Source organism: Anabrus simplex, chromosome 2, assembly GCF_040414725.1.
Source record: "Anabrus simplex isolate iqAnaSimp1 chromosome 2, ASM4041472v1, whole genome shotgun sequence".
Classification (NCBI taxonomy): Eukaryota; Metazoa; Arthropoda; class Insecta; order Orthoptera; family Tettigoniidae; genus Anabrus; species Anabrus simplex.
In genome coordinates this window covers 1,087,303,070-1,087,326,361 of record NC_090266.1, presented here as the reverse complement: position 1 = coordinate 1,087,326,361, position 23,292 = coordinate 1,087,303,070, and the positions used below count along the sequence as shown (strand labels likewise).

The 23,292-nt window shown below is 38.9% G+C and overlaps 1 protein-coding gene across 3 annotated transcripts in view; it reads left to right on the top strand.

Annotated features, from left to right (window-relative positions):
- Positions 1 to 23,292, top strand: part of LOC136863781 (oxidized purine nucleoside triphosphate hydrolase) — a 122,169-nt gene that overhangs the window by 79,057 nt on the left and 19,820 nt on the right. For all 3 annotated transcript variants that reach the window (XM_068225904.1, XM_067140133.2, XM_068225905.1), the window contains exon 3: positions 3,403 to 3,548. In XM_068225904.1, coding sequence (XP_068082005.1) covers positions 3,403 to 3,548 — 146 coding nt within the window. The remainder of the gene's footprint in view (positions 1 to 3,402; positions 3,549 to 23,292) is intronic.

Here is a 23,292-nt window from a genome sequence, read left to right as displayed (position 1 = left end):
CCGGAATTTGCAGCAATGTATATAACATTTGAATAAAATATGGGTACATTAGTTTAGGTTATTTATTATCATTATGTGTGAAACGGAACATTATTTAAAGGATTTCAATAATTATAGTACGAAAAGAAGCAAAGTACACAGCCGATCCTGTTCAACAGCTAAGCAGCCGCCAAGCGCGGGGAAAAGGGAAACGTGCGGTGGCGAACCAGAAGGAGGGGCAGAGGTGTGTAGGCGAGGAGGTGCAGAGGTGTGGCACAAAGGAGACTGTGTGCTGGCTAAGCATTGGCCAGCAAGTATTCATCGCTATTCGCGCGGAACTTGAAATATCGCAACTTTTAGGCCCCTTAGTTAACGTCCTAATGAATGTCGGCACCCAAAATTGATGCCAACATCTTTTTTACGTGTACCTCAATGTGTTTTCCAAGTTTCATCATGATCGGCGACTTAACCATTGCCAATGTTCCCTTGTAAGTGTCGTGCCACTCACTGAATTTAAAAGTCCATATTTAATACAATCGCATGTGAATTGAGAAGATTTCTTAGAGAATTACAAACTACTTAGCCCTCTGAAATAGACTGTTCCACAACCGTACTTGAACGTGTACATTTAAAGACTGTGTTGAATTGGATACATTCGTAACGAGTTTGAGTTATTGAGTTGCATTCTGTTTTCTTTCACGTTCAAAGTCTGAACTTTTCAAACAGTTGTGTTCATGAATGGACTTTATTGTCGTATGTTACTTCTTATAAATATTACGAGACTTACACTTCGTCTTCATGAGTAGACTTTATCATTGCGTGCAAACACTTGTAAAATTACGGGAAATAAACTCGACGATCAGATTTGATTTCTGCAACAGCATTTGTGATATACAATTTTGTTAACAAACTCTGTTTCTAGTAACACTACTATTAAATTTGATTTTATCAGTGGAAGAAAATTTCATTCCCAAGTAACAACACTCATAATTATTCATAATAAACTAGGCTTTTATTAGACTGTAATCTCCAAGTAACATGATTTGCAGACAATTGAACTGTGGTATAGATAGACTGTGATATTCGAGTAATATTAATAAACTGTTTTAATAAACTGTGATATCCGAATGACATTAATTACGGATGATAGAATTAGGCAAATGATGGACTATGGTTTCCAGTACAAAGTTTAGAAATATGCTGCCAGTGATTGAAATAATCCACTCGTGTTCACTTTACCAAATAATGTGCTATGTTAAATAGGACACTCGAAAGTTATAGATAGTCAGTTGGACTTTTTCGAGTTCTACAAATATATTTGAATACGATAAATCCTGACGAGTGCCTATCGCAATCATCTACATCTGTCAATGAGGGAAGAGAAGACTTGGTTCAACGTGGAACATCGTACTTGGTTCAACGAGAGAATCAAACGTGGTACCACGGTGGACATCACCACATGCGACTACAAGGGGACTCAACGTTTGGTTCGCTGAACTACATGTTTTCCATTCCAGTCCATTGTTCCAGTAATACAGGTGATACAAATGCTGCGAAAACTTTGTGGTTCCACCAGACTAACTTTCCATTTGTGGAATGTTAAAATCATTGATTTTGGAATGGGTAGCTCAACGAACACTATAAACTTTAACTGGAAATCGTTGGGTCTAATGCAGTTGTTTAATGGGCAAGATTGAATCTCACAAGACAAACTTTATTTTTCTATTTCACAATTTTGCCAATTCCATTGTTAAATATTTAGATAAACTGTTAGCAAAGGTTTGTGTCTCAAGTGCTACAAAACTTTAAATAGAATTCACATTACTTTAATCATTTTCTGTTCACTAAAAGTGAACTTATTTTCAAGAAAGGCTTTACTAGAAGAATTCGTTACCTTATGACGTAGTTTATTTTCATTTAAGAGAAATTCTAAGGACTTGGAGGAAAGTTCATTATTTTGACAAGCCTGTGTGCATGATAAATATTCTTTACTTTCAACAATTTCAATGAAAGCTAGCCATTTTCTTTTGTAAATCCATTATCAAGAGAAATGATAGGGAATCCACTGTTCGTGTTCAATGAAGGGAATAAATGTTGTTTTAAAAAATATACTATAATTTCGCATACCTCTCACTCTTCCACTCCAGAAGAACCATACACTCCTTTGACAAACTCTGATGCTTTATTTTCCTGGTACAATACGTTATATAAGGAGATATATCGTACTAAAATTTGTGTAATTTTTACGTTCTAAAATGTTGGACTTAAAAATCCCTACTACTTGGAAAATTCTGCAATGAAAAATTCCATATGCATGTTTCTTAATATAGCTGTGATACATATATCATACAAATTTTGTTACATTTGGCAGAATATTATGGGAGAAAATGGGATTTAAATGTAAAATTACAATTGGCAAACAAAGCATTATTACAGTGATAAATTGTTTGAATTCAGCAGAATAACTGGAATAACTTTATGACAAGAAGAAAGAAACTGAATCCTTTTAATTTCAGTCATAAAAAAATTCACCAAATTGACCAAAATATTGATTTTTTTATCTCCGGAGTATTGCCTTAACATAGAGGTCCTTATAGGCTATACCTTAATCAAGGCCACAGGCGGTATCTTCCCAATCCTAGCGCTTTCCCCTCCTTGTATCACAAAAACCTTTGATGTATTAGTGTGATGTTAATCCACTAGCAAACAAAACAAAAAAAGAAGAAAAAAATGCACCACCATATATCAAAAGAATTGATAAGTTAACCATGTATCGTCTTTTTCCTCAAAACAGGCATCCTGACTCAGATATAATTTATTCCTTAGAATTCCGATTAGTATGTCAGTGTATGAAGTACATTAGAATTTACAAGAAATTTTATTATATTTTTTAATAAGTTGCACTCTGTGACAACTTCAGCAGAATCTTACACACACACACAAAATATCTCTCTCTCTCTCTCTCTCTCTCTCTCTCTCTCTCTCTCTCTCTCTCTCTCATATACCAATTAGTGGAACAAGCTTCCTTGGGGAATTTTCTTTGTGATATTGACTGTATAGCTGTAAGCGTGCACTTGGAAGATTGTGAGGTCAATCCCTGTCGTTGGCAGCCTCGGAAATAGTTTTCTTTGGTTTCCCATTTCACCTAACAAATGGTGGGACTGCACCTTAATTAAGGCCACAGGTGCTGCCTCCCCAGTCCTAATCCCTTCTCATTCTAGTGTTCCCAACCACTTGTCAGTGTTAATACAACACTGAAGTGCTAGAAAAGTAATGTCTCCAAAGGACGAATAAATGAGAATGGTGATGCTTCCAACAACATAAGCAAGTGTGTTGTAAGGATTTTATGAGTAAGTTCAGCTCATTTCTAGGTCAAATATTTTTAAATACATTTTTAATATTTTTCATTTTTTTTTTTTTCAGAGAATTAGAAGAAGAGTGTGGTCTTCGTTGCAAAGGCCTGAATCCTGTTGGAATTCTTCGGTTTGAATTTGAAAATGAGCCTTTAATAATGTGTGTACACGTATTTACTACTTCTGATTTCACTGGAGACTTGAAAGAGACTGATGGTATGTAATGCCTTCCAAAAAATTATTTTCTTTTTACTTTCTCCTGTTGTAGGAGACATTCAAAGAACATATTTATGGGAAAAGTCTCTCATCACTAATTTTAAGTGAATGCATGTAGCAGAGGAATGAGCGAATCTAATAATACAATTTCTTATGTAGCTGGTTTTAGTAAGGGATAATATTGGCTTTTACGTCACACTGACATAGATAGGTCTTATGGTGGGGATGGTATTAAGGCGTTGTCTACTAGGTTGGTGGTGTGTGCATTCAGTGGGCTGGATTGGCTAAATGTAGTTGTATCATATGGTCCTCGAGAAATCTACCTCACTCCTCATTTTCCTAATACACACTTTCAGAGACATATAGAATTTATATAATAGCTGATGGTAGAATTGTTGAGATCTGACCAGTCATTGGGATGAGATATGCACATACACTAAATCATTCACTGTTACCACAGCCCGACAATGGAATCTCTTACCAGTGGACGTCAGAAGCATGTCCAGCACTGATCACGGGATCTCCAGATCCAAAACACCTTGAAACCTGAAATTAGGAACTTAGGTTCATTTTCTGCCCTTGAGGTTCACAGAACTCAGCTTCTCTCCTAGATTTAGGCCCTTTGCCCAATAGCATATGCTAACATAGGCAAAAATCAAATTTGTTGTACAAGGACGAGACAAACCTCATTTTAAATCTTTTGATATGAGGAATAAATCTTGGTAAGTCCCTATAGGACCAAAAACGACATTTTAAGGCCCTAAAACCAACTAGTTTTGAAACATTGGCACTTCACTGCCACCATTCTTCAGTATATATGTTGGAGAGCACATTTCGGCAGCCCTGAGATGGTTTTCTGTGGTTTCCCATTTTCACACCAGGCAAATGCTGGGGCTGTACCTTAATTAAGGCCACGGCCGCTTCCTTCCCACTCCTAACCGTTTCCCGTCCCTTCGTCGCCATAAGACATATCTGTGTCAGTGCAACATAAAGTAACTTGTAAAAAAGAAGAAAAAAAATCTTGACAGAATCATGAACAAGGCAAGCATTACAACTTCCGCTTGGGCAGATTGCGGAAGACATTCAGGAAGATGGTGTTATTCTGTGAGGAAAGTTCACAGTGCTCACTGTCAGTTCTCTCATTTAATGCAATACTATCAGACATGCCTCTGCGTTGTATTAGACAGCTTTGTACCGTTCATTGTACTGAATTTTAATCGTTGTTCACATCTTCCTTTCCTGTCTTCTGTCTTTTATTCTTACTACTTTCTGCCATTACTGACATTTTAGTCACAATGTTATTGTTGTTCTACCATTTCTAGAGCTCTTGTATACTGTAGTTCCTGTTACTCATAGCTGACTCTATTTCCCTTTTCTTTTCCGTATCTATCTTCTATATTTAAAAAAGCACAGATGAGCTTCTGCGTGCAGCTGACTCATTTACAGTAGTACAATCAAACGTGCTTCTGCCTTCTATCATACAGTTTCATACTGCTTCATACAGCTCATTGAAGTAAATTTTATTCATCATACACAGCTTCAGTGTGTTTACCTACAGCTCCTGTATACTGTAGTTCCTGGTTCTCATAACATACGTGACTCTATTTTTAATTTTTTTAATTTTTTGGTTCATGTTTGTGGGTTACTGTAGTCACGTCCTAGTTCGTGAACCATGGGCAACGGCTGAGTGGCCTAGTAAGTGGTCCAGAGAGTCGGGATACCAGTTGCTATGAAATGGGAGTGGGTATCTCGGACATATTCTGAGTCGTGGCCCTCCTTGTGCTCAGGCGGCTAGGACTATACAATTCACCGGTGGTCTATAACCCGTTAGAGGAGAGATCCTCACTTGGACTATCTGCAAGTAGGGTAGCATCGTGCTTCATGAATTTACCGAGCTCAGAACATTTTAAGCAAGCCTCCGACCTATGGGAGTAATGGAATCCCACTCCCATTTGACAGGCGAGGGACTCCTTGGAAACAAATTGGCGAACGAAATGGAATTCGATGGGGAGCTATCACTATTAATGGGGCTTATGGAAGAAAGAAGGTAGAACTGGCTGAGTCAGCAAAGAGGATGCATCTGGATGTGCTAGGAGTAAGTGATATTCGGGTAAGGGGAGATAATGAGGAAGAGATAGGAGATTATAAAGTGTACTTGACGGGTGTTAGAAAGGAAAGGGCAGAGTCTGGAGTAGGGCTCTTTATCAGGAATACCATTGCACGCAACATAGTTTCTGTTAGGCACGTAAATGAGCGAATGATGTGGGGAGATTTGTCAGTTGGAGGAACTAGGACTAGAATTGTGTCCGTGTATTCACCATGTGAGGGTGCAGATGAGGATGAAGTTGACAAGTTTTATGAAGCATTGAGTGACATTGTGGTCAGGGTCAAGAGCAAAGATAGAATAGTGCTAATGGGCGATTTCAATGCGAGAGTTGGGAATAGTACTGAAGCATACGAAAGGGTGATTGGTAAATGTGGAGAAGATATGGAAGCTAATGGGAATGGGAAGCGTTTGCTGGACTTCTGTGCCAGTATGGGTTTAGCTGTTACGAATACATTCTTCAAGCATAAGGCTACTCACTGCTACACATGGGAGGCTAGGGGTACCAGATCCATAATAGACTATATCTTAACAGACTTTGAATTCAGGAAATCTGTTAGGAATGTACGAGTTTTTCGCGGATTTTTCGATGATACAGACCCCTATCTGATCTGTAGTGAACTATGTATCTCTAGGCCTAGGGTAGAGAAAGTGAAATCTGTCTGCAAACGAATTAGGGTAGAAAATCTCCAGAACGAGGAAATTCGACAGAAGTACATGGATATGATTAGTGAGAAGTTTCGAACAGTAGACAGTAAGCAGGTTCAGGATATAGAAAGTGAATGGGTGGCATACAGGGATGCTGTGGTAGAAACAGTAAGGGAATGCTTAGGAACAACTGTGTGTAAAGATGGGAAAAGGCGAACATCTTGGTGGAATGATGAAGAGAGAGCAGCCTGTAAGCGTAAAAAGAAGGCTTATCAGAAATGGCTTCAAACAAGGGCCGAGGCAGACAGGGACTTGTACGTAGATGAAAGAAACAGAGCGAAACAAATAGTTGTTGAATCCAAAAAGAAGTCATGGGAAGATTTTGGTAATAACCTGGAAAGGCTAGGTCAAGCACCAGGGAAACCTTTCTGGACAGTAATAAAGAATCTTAGAAAGGGAGGGAAAAAAGAAATAAACAGTGTTTTGAGTAATTCCGGTAAACTCATAATAGATCCCAGGGAATCACTGGAGAGGTGGAGGGAATATTTTGAACATCTTCTCAATGTAAAAGGAAATCATCCTGGTGGTGTTGCAAACAGCTAAGCTCATGGGGAGGAGGAAAATGATGTTGGTGAAATTATGCTTGAGGAAGTGGAAAGGATGGTAAGAAAACTCCATTGTCATAAGGCAGCAGGAATAGATGAAATTAGACCTGAAATGGTGAAGTATAGTGGGAAGGCAGGGATGAAATGGCTTCATAAAGTAGTAAAATTAGCATGGAGTGTTGGTAAGGTACCTTCAGATTGGACGAAAGCAGTAATTGCACCTATCTATAAGCAAGGGAACAGGATGGATTGCAACAATTATCGAGGTATCTCATTGATTAGTATACCAGGCAAAGTATTCACTGGCATCTTGGAAGGGAGGGTGCGATCAGTCGTTGAGAGGAAGTTGGATGAAAACCAGTGTGGTTTCAGACAACAGAGAGTCTGTCAGGATCAGATTTTCAGTATGCGCCAGGTAATTGAAAAATGCTACGAGAGGAATAGGCAGTTGTGTTTATGTTTCGTAGATCTAGAGAAAGCATATGACAGGGTACCGAGGGAAAAGATGTTCACTATACTGGGGGACTATGGAATTAAAGGTAGGTTATTAAAATCAATCAAAGGCATTTATGTTAACAATTGGGCTTCAGTGAGAATTGATGGTAGAATGAGTTCTTGGTTCAGGGTACTTACAGGGGTTAGACAAGGCTGTAATCTTTCACCTTTGCTGTTCGTAGTTTACATGGATCATCTGCTGAAAGGTATAAAATGGCAGGGAGGGATTCAGTTAGGTGGAAATGTAGTAAGCAGTCTGGCCTATGCTGACGACTTGGTCTTGATGGCAGATTGTACCGAAAGCCTGCAGTCTAATATCTTGGAACTTGAAAATAGGTGCAATGAGTATGGTATGAAAATTAGCCTCTTGAAGACTAAATTGATGTCAGTAGGTAAGAAGTTCAACAGAATTGAATGTCAGATTGGTGATACAAAGCTGGAACAGGTCGATAATTTCAAGTATTTAGGTTGTGTGTTCTCCCAGGATGGTAATATAGTAAGCGAGATTGAATCAAGGTGTAGTAAAGCTAATGCAGTGAGCTCGCAGTTGCGATCAGCAGTATTCTGTAAGAAGGAAGTCAGCTCCCAGACGAAACTATCTTTACATCGGTCTGTTTTCAGACCAACATTGCTTTACGGGAGTGAAAGCTGGGTGGACTCAGGATATCTTATTCATAAGTTAGAAGTAACAGACATGAAAGTAGCAAGAATGATTGCTGGTACAAACAGGTGGGAACAATGGCAGGAGGGTACTCGGAATGAGGAGATAAAGGCTAATTTAGGAATGAACTCGATAGATGAAGCTGTATTCATAAACCGGCTTCGGTGGTTGGGTCATGTGAGGCGAATGGAGGAGGATAGGTTACCTAGGAGAATAATGGACTCTGCTATGGAGGGTAAGAGAACTAGAGGAAGACAAAGACGAGTATGGTTAGACTCGGTTTCTAATGATTTAAAGATAAGAGGTATGGAACTAAATGAGGCCACAACACTAGTTGCAAATTGAGGATTGTGGCGACGTTTAGTAAATTCTCAGAGGCTTGCTGACTGAACGCTGAAAGGCATAACAGTCTATAATGATTATGTATGTATGTTTCTTCTTTTCATAATAGAGTTTGTTAGACATGGAGCTCAATTGCTATTGACAGCATAACAGTACCTCACTGTGTTGTACCTGCAATGGGAGACTGGTCCTGTTTATACTAATCTCAATCTTACTTAATGTACAGCACTGACTCGCTGGCGTCTCAGGTGCAGGTTAGTGTCATACAGCACATTTTTAACTGGCAACAGTTTCAGGTGTGTACTACAATGCCGTGTGGAAACGTGTACAGAACCATGGTTGAGTACCAGGATTACATGTCCCTTCCCACCTCATATGCCACCCGCTGTGAAATTGTGGCTGCTGGTGAAATATATTCTTACCATCTGGTAGTGTATCCGGAAGGGAATGTGATAATACAGTCTGAAGAGCCTGTTGAGGGGAGGACTATGTTATATTTTAATTGTTCTGGTTCTATGATATCATGTCATTTTGAACCACTCATACCTCAGTACGACCCTCCTCATCAACAACCACCCGCTATCACTAGTCCAGTCCTTACATACTAACATTGAGTCCTAACTACATTAAGTCCTGCAAGTAATTTTGTCCAATGACAAAATTGACAATTAATTTCCTTTGACTGATTATCATCTTCTTCCTTTAAAAAAATGTCTTTCTGTTGTGCCTGATGATCTTAATTCTCCGTCTGACTCGAAAAGTGGTTCAAAAGTTCCATCATCCGATGAAAACCCAGGAGAAAACAAGCGCCACACTAGACTCACGGATAGCAGTAAGATAAAAAACATAGGGAGTCAGTAAAACAATTTACGGAAAGAAAACCTGATGATAATAGGGAGGCAGTTAGAAATACACTAAGAAAAATCTTAAAGTCAATCAAAAAGCTGTTAAGGGCATCTCCGAAAACCATAAAAGTAGTTAGTGGGACATAAAAACCAATTACATTATATACATATATAATTCGCTGGGGCCATCAAGGACCACGTTAAGTCTTGTTGCATTTGACACTGAACTTGGCCTTCTTTAGAGCCCAAATTTCCCTCATTCTTTGTGAGTGGGCCTGCTTACACTCCTCTGTCCAAATGGCACCGTGTCTTCTCTTCGGTTGCTCGTCTCGGTTTAGCCCGTTCGTCAATATTTTCTTGCGGAAGAGATCTCTGTTAAGGGCGTCTTCAGCTGAGATATGTAGCATTTGCAGGTCTTCTTTGGTATTTCTAAACCAGGGAATTGTGGTTTTGGGGTTTGAATAAAAAAAGTGAAAGATTTCTTTAGTTAACTTTCTTCTGTCCACTCTTTTCAGATGACCGTAAAATCGTGCCCGTCTTTTTCTGATTGTGTCGGTAATTTTCTCTATTTTGCTGTAGACTTCCTTGTTGGATCTCTTTTGATGGATTCCATTTCTGTACTTTGATCCCAAGATTCCTCTCACAATTTTGCGTTCTCTTTTCTCCAGTTCTTCAAGGAGTCCTTTCTTGGCATTTAGAGACAGGGTTTCGGCTGCATATAGAACTACTGGCTTCAGAACTGTTTCATAGTGACGTATCTTGGTGTTTTGGGAAAGGCATTTTTTGTTGTAGATTGTGCGGGATGTTTGGTAGGCTATTTCCAGTTTGCGTACTCGCTCCTGAAGTGCTTCTTTGTCCAGTCCATTTTTCATGATGATCTCACCCAGGTATTTGAATTTGTCTACTCGGGTGATGTCCCCGTCTTTTGTATGGAGTTTTGGTGGAGCCTCTTTGATGTTAGTCATTACTTCTGTTTTCTCAAACGATATCTGCAAACCAGTTCGTTCGGCAATATCCGTTAAAATTTCAACTTGAGCTCTAGCGGTTTCTGTGTCGGTTGAGAGAACAGCAATATCATCGGCAAATGCTAAGCAGTCTGTTGCGATCCCCGTGGATTTGGTTCCTATTCTCAATGGACTGTAGTTGGTTTCCTGTAATCTCACCCGCCAGGTTCTGATGATCTTTTCAAGAACACAGTTGAAGAGTATCGGGGATAGCCCATCACCTTGTCGGACTCCTGTTTTGATGTCAAAGGAATGCGAGAGACATCCGTGGAACTTCACCTTGGATTTTGTATCGGTCAGGGTGGCTCTAATTAATGCCAGCAGTTTCAAATCAACTCCAAATTCATTTAAGATGTTTAGCAGGACTTCCTGGTCAATGGAGTCGTACGCTTTCTTAAAGTCCACCAAGACAGACACATACTGCTTGGACCTTAGTGTACAATATCTGATGATCGTTTTGAGATTTTGGATCTGTTCAGCTGTTGAGCGACCTTTTCTGAACCCTCCTTGGTATTCACCTATTTGATGTTCGACTTGTGCTTCCAAACGCTCCAGGATGGCAAGTGATAGAATTTTGTTAAGTCACGGGTAGCAAAGATATTCCTCTGTAGTTGTTGATGTTCTTCATGCTGCCTTTTTTGTGTAATGGATGGATCAAAGCTATTTTCCAATCTTCGGGTAGGGTCTCCTTGTTCCAAACTTCTTCTATTTGCTTTTGCAAGATATCAAGTGATTCTTCTGGGGCATATTTCCATAGTTCTGCTACTACTGTGTCTTCCCCCGGCGCTTTGTTATTTTTGAGGCTGGCAATGTGGCGCTTGATTTCATCTCTGTCGGGTGGTCTGGAATTTGGGTACCTGAGTAAGGGTTCCTTGGTCAAATGGCGCTTTGCGGTTTAGAGCAATTAAGTAAATTCTTGAAGTAATCTGCCAGAATGCTGCAATTTTCTTCATTTGACGTCACCAGTGTGCCGTCCGTTCGCTCAAAGCATAGAGATGGTGGTTTATAGCCAGTGAGTTTGCGTTTGAAGGCTCTGTAGTACTCTCTGCTTTCATTCTTCCTAAAGTTTTGTTCTATCTTTTCAATGAGAGATTTTTCGTATTTACGTTTCTCAGTTCTGAACACCCTAGCTGCTTGGGCACGTTGGGTTTTGTAGGTTTCCCAATCATTTTCTGATTTCGTAGAGTTGTACTGTTTCCACGCATTGAGTCTTTCTTAGAGGACTGATTCGCAGGTACCATTCCACCAGGCATGCTTTTTGCTTCTCCTGATTTCTGCAACGTCTTTGGCGTCCTCAACAAGGAGACTTTCGGTGTTGTTAAAGTCACAGTCATTTGGTCTAGCCTTCTCCTGGAACTCCTCGACCCTTTGCCGAAGTTTATCATTGTCGAAGCGTGTGATCTGTTTGGTTGTCTTCCTTGTGTTTGCGGGAATTGGTTTGAATTTGATAAGAGACATATAATGATCTGAGGCCACATTGATGCCTTTCTTTACCTTGACATTCATAATCTCAGGGCTGTTTCTCCTGGAGGTCGCAACATGATCAATTTGGAACTCTCCGAGAGCTTGGACGGGAGAACGCCAAGTCATTTGCTTTCTGGGTACATGGCGAAAGTAGGTCGACATGACCTGCAGGTTGTGATTTTCACAAATGGACACCAGTCTTTTGCCATTGGGATTGGTTCTTTTGTGAGCAGGGTAATTTCCTATAACTTTCTTGTACTTCTGCTCACGACCTAGTTGGGCATTGAAGTCACCCAAAAGAAGCTTGACATGGTGTTTGGGGATTTTGTTTAATTTTTCATCCAGTAGGTCCCAGAACCCAGAAATTATCAACTTTGTCTGGATCAGACTTGTTCTTATCGTTTGTAGGAGCATGTGCGTTAACTAGGGCGTAGGTTTTGTTTGCGCATTTAATTGTGAGTATAGACAATCTGTCATTCACAGGTTCGAAATTTGCAACCGATTTAAGGATCTTGGTTCTAACAGCAAACGCTGTTCCAAGCATCACAGCTCCATTGAGAATTCCTCTTTGCGCTTTGCTCTTGAAAAATCGGTAGCCTTCGGATTCAAAAATCTCTTCATCTGGGTACCTTGTTTCCTGTAGGGCCACTATGGATATCTGATTTTCGTGAAGAGCTTTGGTGAGGGTTTTCAGCTTGCCAGTTTGTGTAAGTGAATTTATGTTGAAAGTTGCTAGAAAGGTTTTAGATTTTGGCCTGAGTTTTTGACTCTTCGGGGTACACTGAGACGCTCCGACTCGTCTCTTGCATGATGTCGAGTCTCCCCCAGAATCCGAACGAGACTCGTGCGCCATGGCGTTCACGACGAGGGATTTATCCGAAGATTTACCCCCTGGGGTATGTTTCTTGATATGTTTTGCCATCATGCTTTTTGACTTGACTTTGCTTTGGACGGGTACCCATCCTTTTACAACTAGGGTTGTTAGCCCTAGAGGTTGCCTCAAGATGTTTTCTGGCTTCTGGTCATTTACCAGTCTTCGCCGTAACCCTGGCAAGGGACCAGTTTTTTTTTTCACGGTGGTATTTTATTTCCCTACTACCCTCTGACTCTGCTGGCGGCAGAGCCAGCGAGCATCCCCAATTCCAATGGGACGCGCCCGATGGAGGTAAGCGGTAAATCCCCACACGGGCAATGACATCATTATTATTATTATTATTATTATTATTATTATTATTATTAAAAAGCTGTTAGGAGATACACTGAAAATTAGTGTATGATCCCATGAAAAACAAAATCTTTATTGGGATTCAAGTATGCGTGCGATGCAGATTACAATAATGATATGGTTGTCATTTTAGGCCATGGCGTCACACAAAAAATGGAAAGAAGAAAGCCCCGATCTGTGTTGTAGGAACTGAAATGTACATCTCCCTCCTTTCGGAGAGCCTCATCATCTACACAACCTTCTTGCTAATGATCATCTTGAGTCTGAGCATTTTTGAGGAACATTCGGAAATATAACGGATGTTTTCATATTACGTCCTTTGGAGCTGGGAAGTACATGAGGGAAATTTTATACTAACTTTCAAAGTTCAAGGCCATGTTTGCCACAGAATAGGAACTTTGTTACCTTCATCACAAGTAATAAAGCTCAATTTTACAAATATATTTTTTTAGCAATGGAGAAAACACTCCAAAATCTTCCCTGTTGTGAAGCCTTGGTTAATTTTACAACTTCAACAACTTATGCATAATCACAATCTTAATATATGAGATTTTAAAACGGCATTGGAGAATGCCCCAGAAGATGAAGCATTTAAAGTTGTGATTCATGGCAACCTACAACCACCAGCTGAACATGGGGTCGATATAATGCACCTACAACGAGTCATTGGTCATTGTGAGGCAAGAATTTGAAAAGCGGGACTTCGTTCTTCACAGTTGAGACACGAAGTTGGTGCGGATCAATGAAACTCACCATGCTTATGATGCTCTTCAGTACCCTCTTATGTTCTGCCATGAAGAAAATAGGTACTCAGTTACCATCCCCCAACTTGATCCAAATTCTAAACCTCCTCTTAATAAAATGGTTTCTGCTTCAGATTTTTACTCTTACTGAATCATGGGAAGAGAGGGTCAAGGAAACTACACCTTACTCTATTGTAGCCTCCTTAATCAATATTTAATGAAAACTCCCCAACTGGATTGTGATTTCAACAACAACCCTAGACAACATACAGTAATTTGAACACCAGTAGGCAAGGGGGGTCTGCATTTATAATGACAAATGTGCAACTCAATTGTGATGGGTTGTAGGCATGAGACATTGGTATTATAATGAGATCTTCTGAAGTTGAATGTGATGGGCAGTAGGCAAGGGGGCCTGCCATTATAATCTAAATTCGCAAACTTGACTGTGACTGGCGGTAAGAAAAGGGGCCTGCCATTGTGATGAGAACTCCCCGATGCAGACTTTAGATGAGAAACGGCATATGACGACCTCCCCATGGTGTTTTTCGGATAACACTAAGAGTAACGCAAACTAATTAAATGTTATTCACAACAGTATAGTATTTTACCTAGAATTCTGTATACAATGTAGAATTCTGCAGTGAAGCATGGGTACATGAGCTAGTCATATATAAGTAAAATTTCTAAAACAAATAAATTACTTAATTAAATTGAGACACAAGATATAAATGGAAAATTAATTGTAATAAATAATTAAGAATTGATCCTAATGTTAAATACTAATTCAGAATGTTTGTAGTTCCTGACCTTCAGAGCTCTTGTGATGTTAAAAATCTTCAATTTAAATGATTACTTTGACAGGAAAAATACTTAAACTGATAAATATTATATAGAGAGGCTCATAAATCCAACATCGAGGATAATATTCACCAAAACCCGTATACATTCGATAAAATGTGATACAGTACACAACATTCACAAACTTCATTAAAGAAAAAATGAAGGCCAATCAGCAACAACAACCCCATCTCCTTTAAAACAAAGATCCATCCATAAAAATCACAAAAGAAGGCATACAATAGAAGAGGGAGGATGGTTACATAATAGCCAGAACCCCCTCCCAACAAGAAAAACAAATAAGGGCAGCCATAAAAGGAAAGGCATATAAGTAGAATGTAAGAAATAAATAAACAAACGTTGCGACTTCCCCTCTTGGAGAACAATCATTGAACGAGAAATGCAACCATGCAAGCTAAGGGCGCCAATCTTTAAGTTGATGACTTAAAGATAAAAATTTATAATCAAGCTTGGACGGACTCTTATCACAGGGGTGGGGTGATAGTGCACTAATCATTAAGCAGGAGAATTAGAAATCAAAAGGCTAATTAAGGCAGATTGATTAAAGTAAACTAGGAAAATACTATTTATTATCTATATATATAAAGTAGCTTGTCCTGACTGACTGACTGACTGACTGACTGACTGACTGATTCATCATCGCCGAGCCAAAACTACTGGACATAAAGAAATGAAATTTTGGGGATATATTCATATTAAGATGTAGGTGCTCGCTAAGAGAGCATTTTTGGATATTCCGTCGCTAAGGGGGTGAAAAGGGGGGTGAAATTTTAAAATGAGTGTGTTTATATCTCAAAACTTTAAAAGTTTAGAGATGTGAGAATTGGTATGTAGAACCTTCTTTAAAAATAAGGAAACACGTATTTTTTTTGTTTTCAGACAATCCCAATAGGAGGGGTGAAAAAGGGTGAAAAAGGGGTTGAATGCCTAATCAGGATACCGGTGCTTATATCTCAGAAACTGAAGATATTACAGACCTGAAAATTGGTGTTTGGGATCTCTTTTAAAAATAAAGAAACACGTATTTTTTGTTTTGGAAAATCCAATTAATGGGGGGGGGGTGAAAAGGGGTGATTTTTTAAAATGAGTGTATCTATATCTCAAAACTTTTAAAGTGTATGGATATAAAAATTGGTATTTAGAATCTCCTTTAAAAATAAAGAAACACGTATTCTTTTGTTTTCAGAAAATCCCAATAGGATTGGTGTAAAAGGGTGAATAATGGGTTGAATGCCTTTGATGAGGCTACTTATATTTCAGAACCTGAAGATATTACAGACCTGAAAATTGGTATTTGGGATCTACTTTAAAAGTAAAGAAACACACGTATTTTTTCGTTTTTGGAAAATTCAAATATTGGGGGGGGGGGGGGTGAAAAGGGGGGTGTGAATTTTTTAAAATGTGTGTGTCTACATCTTAAAACTTTAAAATTTACAGTTGTAAAAATTGGTAGTTAGAATCTCCTCTAAAAATAAAGGAACACGTATTTTTTTTGTTTCCTGTAAATCCCAATAGGAGGGGTGTAAAAGGGTGAAAAATGAGTTGAACGCCTTTAATGAGGATACTTATATTTCAGAACCTGAAGATATTACAGAACTGAAAATTTGTATATGGGACCTCCTTTAAAAATAAAGAAACACGTATTTTTTAGTTTTTGGAAAATCCAATTAATGACGGTTAAACAGGAGTGACAAATTGGGGTGAATTTTTTGAAAGGCTATATCTACAGAATATCTTGGAAACGTAAAATGTTACACACGTAAAAAGTGGGTGTTTGGAATCTCCTGTAAATGTAAAGAAACATAGGTGATTTGTTTTTTGAAACTCCACTTAAGGGGAACTCAAAAGGGGTGAAATTTTAAAATGAGAATTTTTACAGTATATCTAAAAAAAACTTAACATGTTACAGAAGTGAAAAATTGTATTTTTTATCTGTATTAAACATAACGAATCGTGTATTTTTAGTTTTCAGAAATAACACTTGGGTGGTGGGGGGTGGGTAAAAGTGACTGACCGAGCTCGATAGCTGCAGTCGCTTAAGTGCGGCCAGTATCCAGTAATCGGGAGATCGTGGGTTCGAGCCCCACTGTCGGCAGCCCTGAAGATGGTTTTCCGTGGTTTCCCATTTTCACACCAGGCAAATGCCGGGGCTGTACCTTAATTAAGGCCACGGCCGCTTCCTTCCAATTCCTAGGCCTTTCCCATCCCATCGTCGCCGTAAGACATATCTGTGTCGGTGCGACGTAAAGCAAAAAAAAAAAAAAAAAAAAAAAAAAAGTGACTGAAAATGGTGTTAAATTCTTTTAATTAGGCTACTGATATCTCAAAAATGAAGATGTTACAGACTTGAAATTTGATATTTGCAATCTGCTTTAAAAGTAAAGAAAGACGTATTCTCGGAAAATCCAATGAAGGGGGGGAGGGTGAAAGAATTAAAAATTTAATTGACTTAATTGTATGAGAATGCATACATCTAATAAAAACTAAAGTTGTTACAGACGTGAAAATTCGTATTTAGATCTCCTTTAAATACAAAGAAAAACACGTTTTTTGGGGGGGTGGACCCATCTTGGAGGGCGGGAGTGTAAAGGAGTTGAATTCCTTTCATGAGGACACATAAATCAAAAACTGAAGAAGTTAGAGTCGTGATAATTGGTATTTAGAAGATCCTTTACTATTAAAGAAACAAGTATTTTTTGCGGGAAAATTCACTTGGGGGGGGGGTTAGTGTGAAATGACGTGAAAAAAGTAGATTATTTTTATGGGGATACTTATATCTCAAAACTGAAGGTAATAGACGTGAACATTGGTGTTTGGAATCTCCCTTAAACATTAAGAAACAAGCCTTCTTTTACTTTTTTTGGGTTGGTGGGGGGGTTGTCGGTAAATAAACTTAACGGCGGTGGGGTGTAGAAGGAGGTGAGACCAATTTATTTTACTGTTATTAATGTACTTATAAGGATCCTCCGTTGCTCAGGCGGCAGCGCGCCGGCCTCTCACGGCTGGGTTCCGTGGTTCAAATCCCGGTCACTCCATGTGACATTCGTGCTGGACAAAACGGAGGCGGGATGTGTTTTTCTCCGGATACTCCGGTTTTCCCTGTCATCAGCCATTCCAGCAACACATAATAATAATAATAATAATAATAATAATAATAATAATAATAATAATAATAATGTTCCGGACCGTCGTCAAATGGGCGGACCGCGCTGGAAACGGCTCCTGGACGGGTAATGACTAAGAATGCAGTCCGCCCGCGGGTTCAGTGCCGCCAAGGCACCCAATATGACACCACGCTGGATCTCCTGAAGGATTTTATCCATGTTAAAAATGATTATAGGAAAAGATGGCAAAGATTTACGGACCCAACTGACCGGGAGGAATACCTGAGCCTAGCCCGGGAGGTACGAAATCGATTACTGGAAAGGAAGATTGAAAAATGGAGGAAACGTGCCGTAAAATAATAGAAAACGAGTCAGATCGGGAATTTTGGTGGATTCTTGCAGAGAACGAGTCAGATCGCGAATTTTGGCGGATTATATATCTAAAACAATAAGCATTCAATTATAAATTTCAGTATAATACCGTAGCGCAGCACGGGTATCTTGCTAGTATTGAATATAAATGACGACGGTTTAACGAGAACTGAATTTAAAATAGGAAATGAATTTAACAAAAAGTTGAATGACTCTACTTCGCGAAAACTTGCAATATTTTTAACTCGCTTGCTCACCATGTAGTCTTGTTCTGCTGGTCCTTGGAAAGCTTCCATCCTTGTAGCTGGGACATCACCGGTCGTCTTTGAGATATCTTCATCTGCAGCTAAGTACCATTCCTGCCTTGCAAATTGCATCAACCGCTAATTGGATGATGGCTTTGAAACTATCACTCCCTGTTATGCTCTATCCCATATATTGGAGATGAGCCCTAAGTCATAGTTAGAAAAACCTCCTTGGGTTATGTGGAGAGGATACTCAATTAATAATCCTTCCAACTTTACTGAAAATGTGCACTGAAGTTTCATTTCTATCTAGTTTAATACTACCTATTGTCTTAGACTGGTATAAACTGGTCTAATACAGAGCTGTTCGTACTTCCTGATGAGAGTGGCTATACACCCATCATTCAGAAATTCCTAAGTACCACGTCGTGGTAACGAAGTAATGAATGTAGAAGTGATAAACTATCACACTAGTCCACTATGGTACCACACCCATAAGACTAGTTATCAGACCTAAAGCGAAATACAAGATAGAAGAATCAAGAAGATTAATGATGCCAAGAGCTCCAACACGCCCTTTTATAACCTTTTCTGGCTCTAATTACAAGTCGCTACACGTGGTCCAATCAGTTGACACGTGTCTCCCCACTCCAGATTTTAAAGTTGAAGGGTCCCAACCATGATATCAACTGTTCTTCTATTAGCCCTTTCACTCAGTATCCATGGCAACATGACGCTCCTTTGAAAATATAGGCGGTGATCAGTTTGAATTATTCTGGTCGAAATACATTAGCTGTCGTTACAACACTTGAACACGTGCTCGCTTTTCCCAGAATTTGATGTCTAAATTTGTCCTTCCTTCTTCCTCGGTGATGTGGCAAGATAGAGGAAAATCTACTGCAAGTTAAATTTAAACGAATGTCGCAAGACTCTAAGTTAATATTAGGATATTCAGCCCTCGTTTACAAGTCGTAGTTACAAAGTAATGAAATGATAGTGAGCAAATGATTAAACATGCGTTATAATAAAATTACGTACCAAGATAAATATCATGACGTTAAATTCCTGAATTAATTACACATAATAAAATTAACATAATTACACTGTGACGTCTGGAACGTTGCAACGTGTGCACTATTGAGTGTCACAAGAACTGAGAATCCACAAAATTTAAGAATCTCCTTTCTTAGGTCATCCTAATCAAATAGGAGGATTAACTTGCCATTAGCAGCCAGTCAGACAACAAAAAAGATGCAGCTTCAGTGAGGATTAATAAAATGGGAGAACCCCGGAATAAATGTTACAAGCCTTTTCGAGAAGATTAAAAGAAAAATCAAAGCTTACAATTGATAAATAATAATTATAAAATAAATTATAAACTTCAGTTTAAAACATGATTTCTAACTGATTTAAAGTAATGATGATGATAATGGATAAAGTTCACATAATGAAGAGAATGCAACAGTAGGCTATAACTAGTAATTTAACAATCCAGACAATTTTCTGGAGTAAACACAAGGGTGCAAATCTTTGAGGCATGGCTAATTTGGTCCTCCCTTCTGCTGTGGGTTTGGGTGCCACGACAGTATGGTTTAATATTTTCGTGACGAGAATCTAATTGTGATGGGAGACTGGAATGCAGTGGTAGGCCAAGGAAGAGAAGGTAGTACAGTAGGAGAATTTAGATTGGGACAAAGGAACGAAAGAGGAAGTCGGCTGGTTGAATTCTGCACTGATCATAATTTAGTCCTTGCCAATACTTGGTTCAAACACCACAAACGACGGCTGTATACGTGGACGAGACCTGGAGACACTGGAAGGTATCAAATAGACTTCATTATGATTAGGCAGGGATTCAGAAACCAGGTGTTGGATTGCAAAACTTTCCCAGGAGCAGATGTGGACTCTGACCACAACTTGTTGGTCATGAAATGCCATCTGAAGTTGAAGAAATTGAAGAAAGGAAAGAATGCAAAAAGATGGGATCTAGACAAGTTGAAAGAAAAGAGTGTGAGGGATTGTTTCAAGGAACATGTTGCACAAGGACTAAATGAAAAGACTGAAGGAAACACTATAGAGGAGAGTCATGAAAAATGAAATCAGTAGGGCTGCTGAAGAAATGTTAGGAAGGAAGAAAAGATCAACTAAGAATCAGTGGATAACTCAGGAGATACTAGACCTGGTTGATGAACGACGAAAATACAAGAATGCTAGAAATGAAGAGGGCAGAAAAGAATACAGGCGATTAAAGAATCAAGTGGATAGAAAGTGCAAGGTAGCTAAGGAAGAATGGCTGAAGGAGAAGTGCAAGGATGTCGAAGGCTGTATGGTCCTGGGAAAGGTAGATGCTACATACAGGAAAATCAAGGAAACCTTTGGAGAAAGGAAATCTAGGTGTATGAATATTAAGAGCTCAGATGGAAAGAAGGGAAAGAAGACAAAGCAGAAAGATGGCAGGAGCATATCCAACAGTTGTATCAAGGTAAAGATGTAGATAATTTGGTTCTGGAACATGAAGAGGCTCTTGATGCTGATGAAATGGGAGACCCAATTTTGAGGTCAGAGTTTGACAGAGCTGTGAGTGACCTCAATAGGAATAAGGCACCTGGAATTGCTGACATTCCCTCTGAATTACTGACTGCCTTAGGAGAAACCAGCATGGCACGGTTATTTTATTTAGTGTGCAAGATGTATGAGACAGGAGAAGTCCCATCCGATTTTCGGAAGAATGTTGTTATACATATTCCCAAGAAAGCTGGTGCTGACAGGTGTGAAAACTACCGCACCATTAGTTTAGTATCTCATGCCTGCAAAATTTTAACACGTATTATTTACAGAAGAATGGAAAAACAAGTTGAAGCTGAGTTGGGAGAAGATCAATTTGGCTTCAGAAGAAATGTAGGAACACGTGAAGCAATCCTGACTTTACGTCTGATCTTAGAGGATCGAATCAAGAAGGACAAGCCCACGTACATGGCATTCGTAGATCTAGAAAAGGCATTCGATGATGTTGATTGAACCAAGCTATTTATGATTCTGAAGATGATAGGGATCAGATACCGAGAACAAAGAATTATCTACAATCTGTATAAAAATCAGTCTGCAGTGATAAGAATCGAGGGCTTTGAAAAAGAAGCAGCAATCCAGAAAGGAGTGAGGCAAGGCTGCAGTTTGTCCCCTCTCCTTTTCAATGTTTACATAGAACAGGCAGTAAAGGAAATCAAAAAGAAATTTGGAAAGGGAATCACAGTCCAAGGAGAGGAAATCAAAACCTTGAGATTTGCTGATGATATTGTTATTTTATCTGAGACTGCAAAAGATCTCGAGAAGTTGCTGAATGGTATGGATGAAGTCTTGGGTAAGGAGTAGAAGATGAAAATAAATAAGTCCAAAACAGAAGTAATGGAGTGCGGTTGAACGAAGGCAGGTGATGTAGGAAATATTAGATTAGGAAATGAAGTCCTAAAGGAACTAGGTGAATATTTTTACTTGGGTAGTAAAATGACTAACGATGGCAGAAGTAAGGAGGTCATGAAATGCAGACTAGCCCAAGCAAGGAAGAGCTTTCTTAAGAAAAGAAATTTGCTCACTTCAAACATTGATATCGGAATTAGAAAGATGTTTTTGCAGACTTTCGTGTGGAGCGTGGCATTGTATGGAAGTGAAACATGGACGATAAGTAGCTCAGAAAGAAAGAGAATAGAAACTTTTGAAATGTGGTGTTACAGAAGAATGCTGAAGGTGAGATGGATAGATCGAATCACGAATGAAGAGATACTGAATCGAATTGGTGAGAGAAGATCGATTTGGCTAAATTTGACGAGAAGAAGAGATAGAATGATAGGACACATCTTAAGACACCCAGGACTTGTTCAGTTGGTTTTTGAAGGAAGTGTAGGTGGTAAGAATGGTAGGGGTTGACCAAGTTATGAATATGACAAGCAGATTAGAGCAGATGTAGGATGCAATAGTTACGTAGAAATGAAAAGGTTAGCACAGGATAGGGTGGCATGGAGAGCTGCATAAAACCAGTCTATGGACTGATGACTCAAACAACAACATAAAAAAATGAACGCTTTATTACAAGGACATGTTTCGTCTCTTACTTTTGAGACATCTTCAGCTTAGATGATAATAACACCTAAAATGACCAAAGACTGAGTATAATTAAAACATAGATAATGGATATGTTAAAAAGTTTTAAAGCATTATACGCCACAGTTGTTGCCTTTTTCTTCCTCTTTGTGACTTACTCAGTCATCAACAAGGCGAGGTGACACACATTTGAAAGGGGCCACCTAATAGCACCGGAAGATTCAAGATCTAAAATCCGTATTGCATTACATTTTACAATTGAGAAGAGTTTCCCCCTGCTATGATTTCACATTTCACTTTAAAAATTACACACAGTGCATGGCTCAGTGCAAAGTTTTACATAATTATTCAATAATTTACCAGTGAGATAGAACAATATTATGAAGACATAGTGCTTTTTTCATGAAGAAGAAGAAGAAGAAGAAGAAGAAGAATACTGTGGCGTATAATGTTTTAAAACTTTTAAACATAATCCATAATCAGTGTTTTGATTAATGTGTCCTTTGTCATTTTCAGTGTTATTATCTTCTAAACTGAAAATGTCTCAAAACTAAGAGACGAAATATGCCCTTGTAATAAAGTGTTCTTTTTTAAAAACACAAATTGTATATGCATTGAAAGATGGAAGTCTCTCGATTTTAATTACCGTACACAAGTTTTTCACACACACGTTCATTGAAAACACATGCTAACACCAAGTTTCATATTTTAAGGTCAAATGCAGTTTCGTTACGCATGTGTGTGGGTCCAAATTTAGTGCAGCATGGCTTACCACATGGATCCCTTAGCAGTACATCATCCTTGGTTAAAATAAAAATATAAGGAAGATTTTATCTTCTGGTCATTCATAAAATTACATGATATACATATTTGGATCAGCCAAGATCCAATAGTATCGCCCCACACTGAGCAAAGTTGATGCTATTCCAGT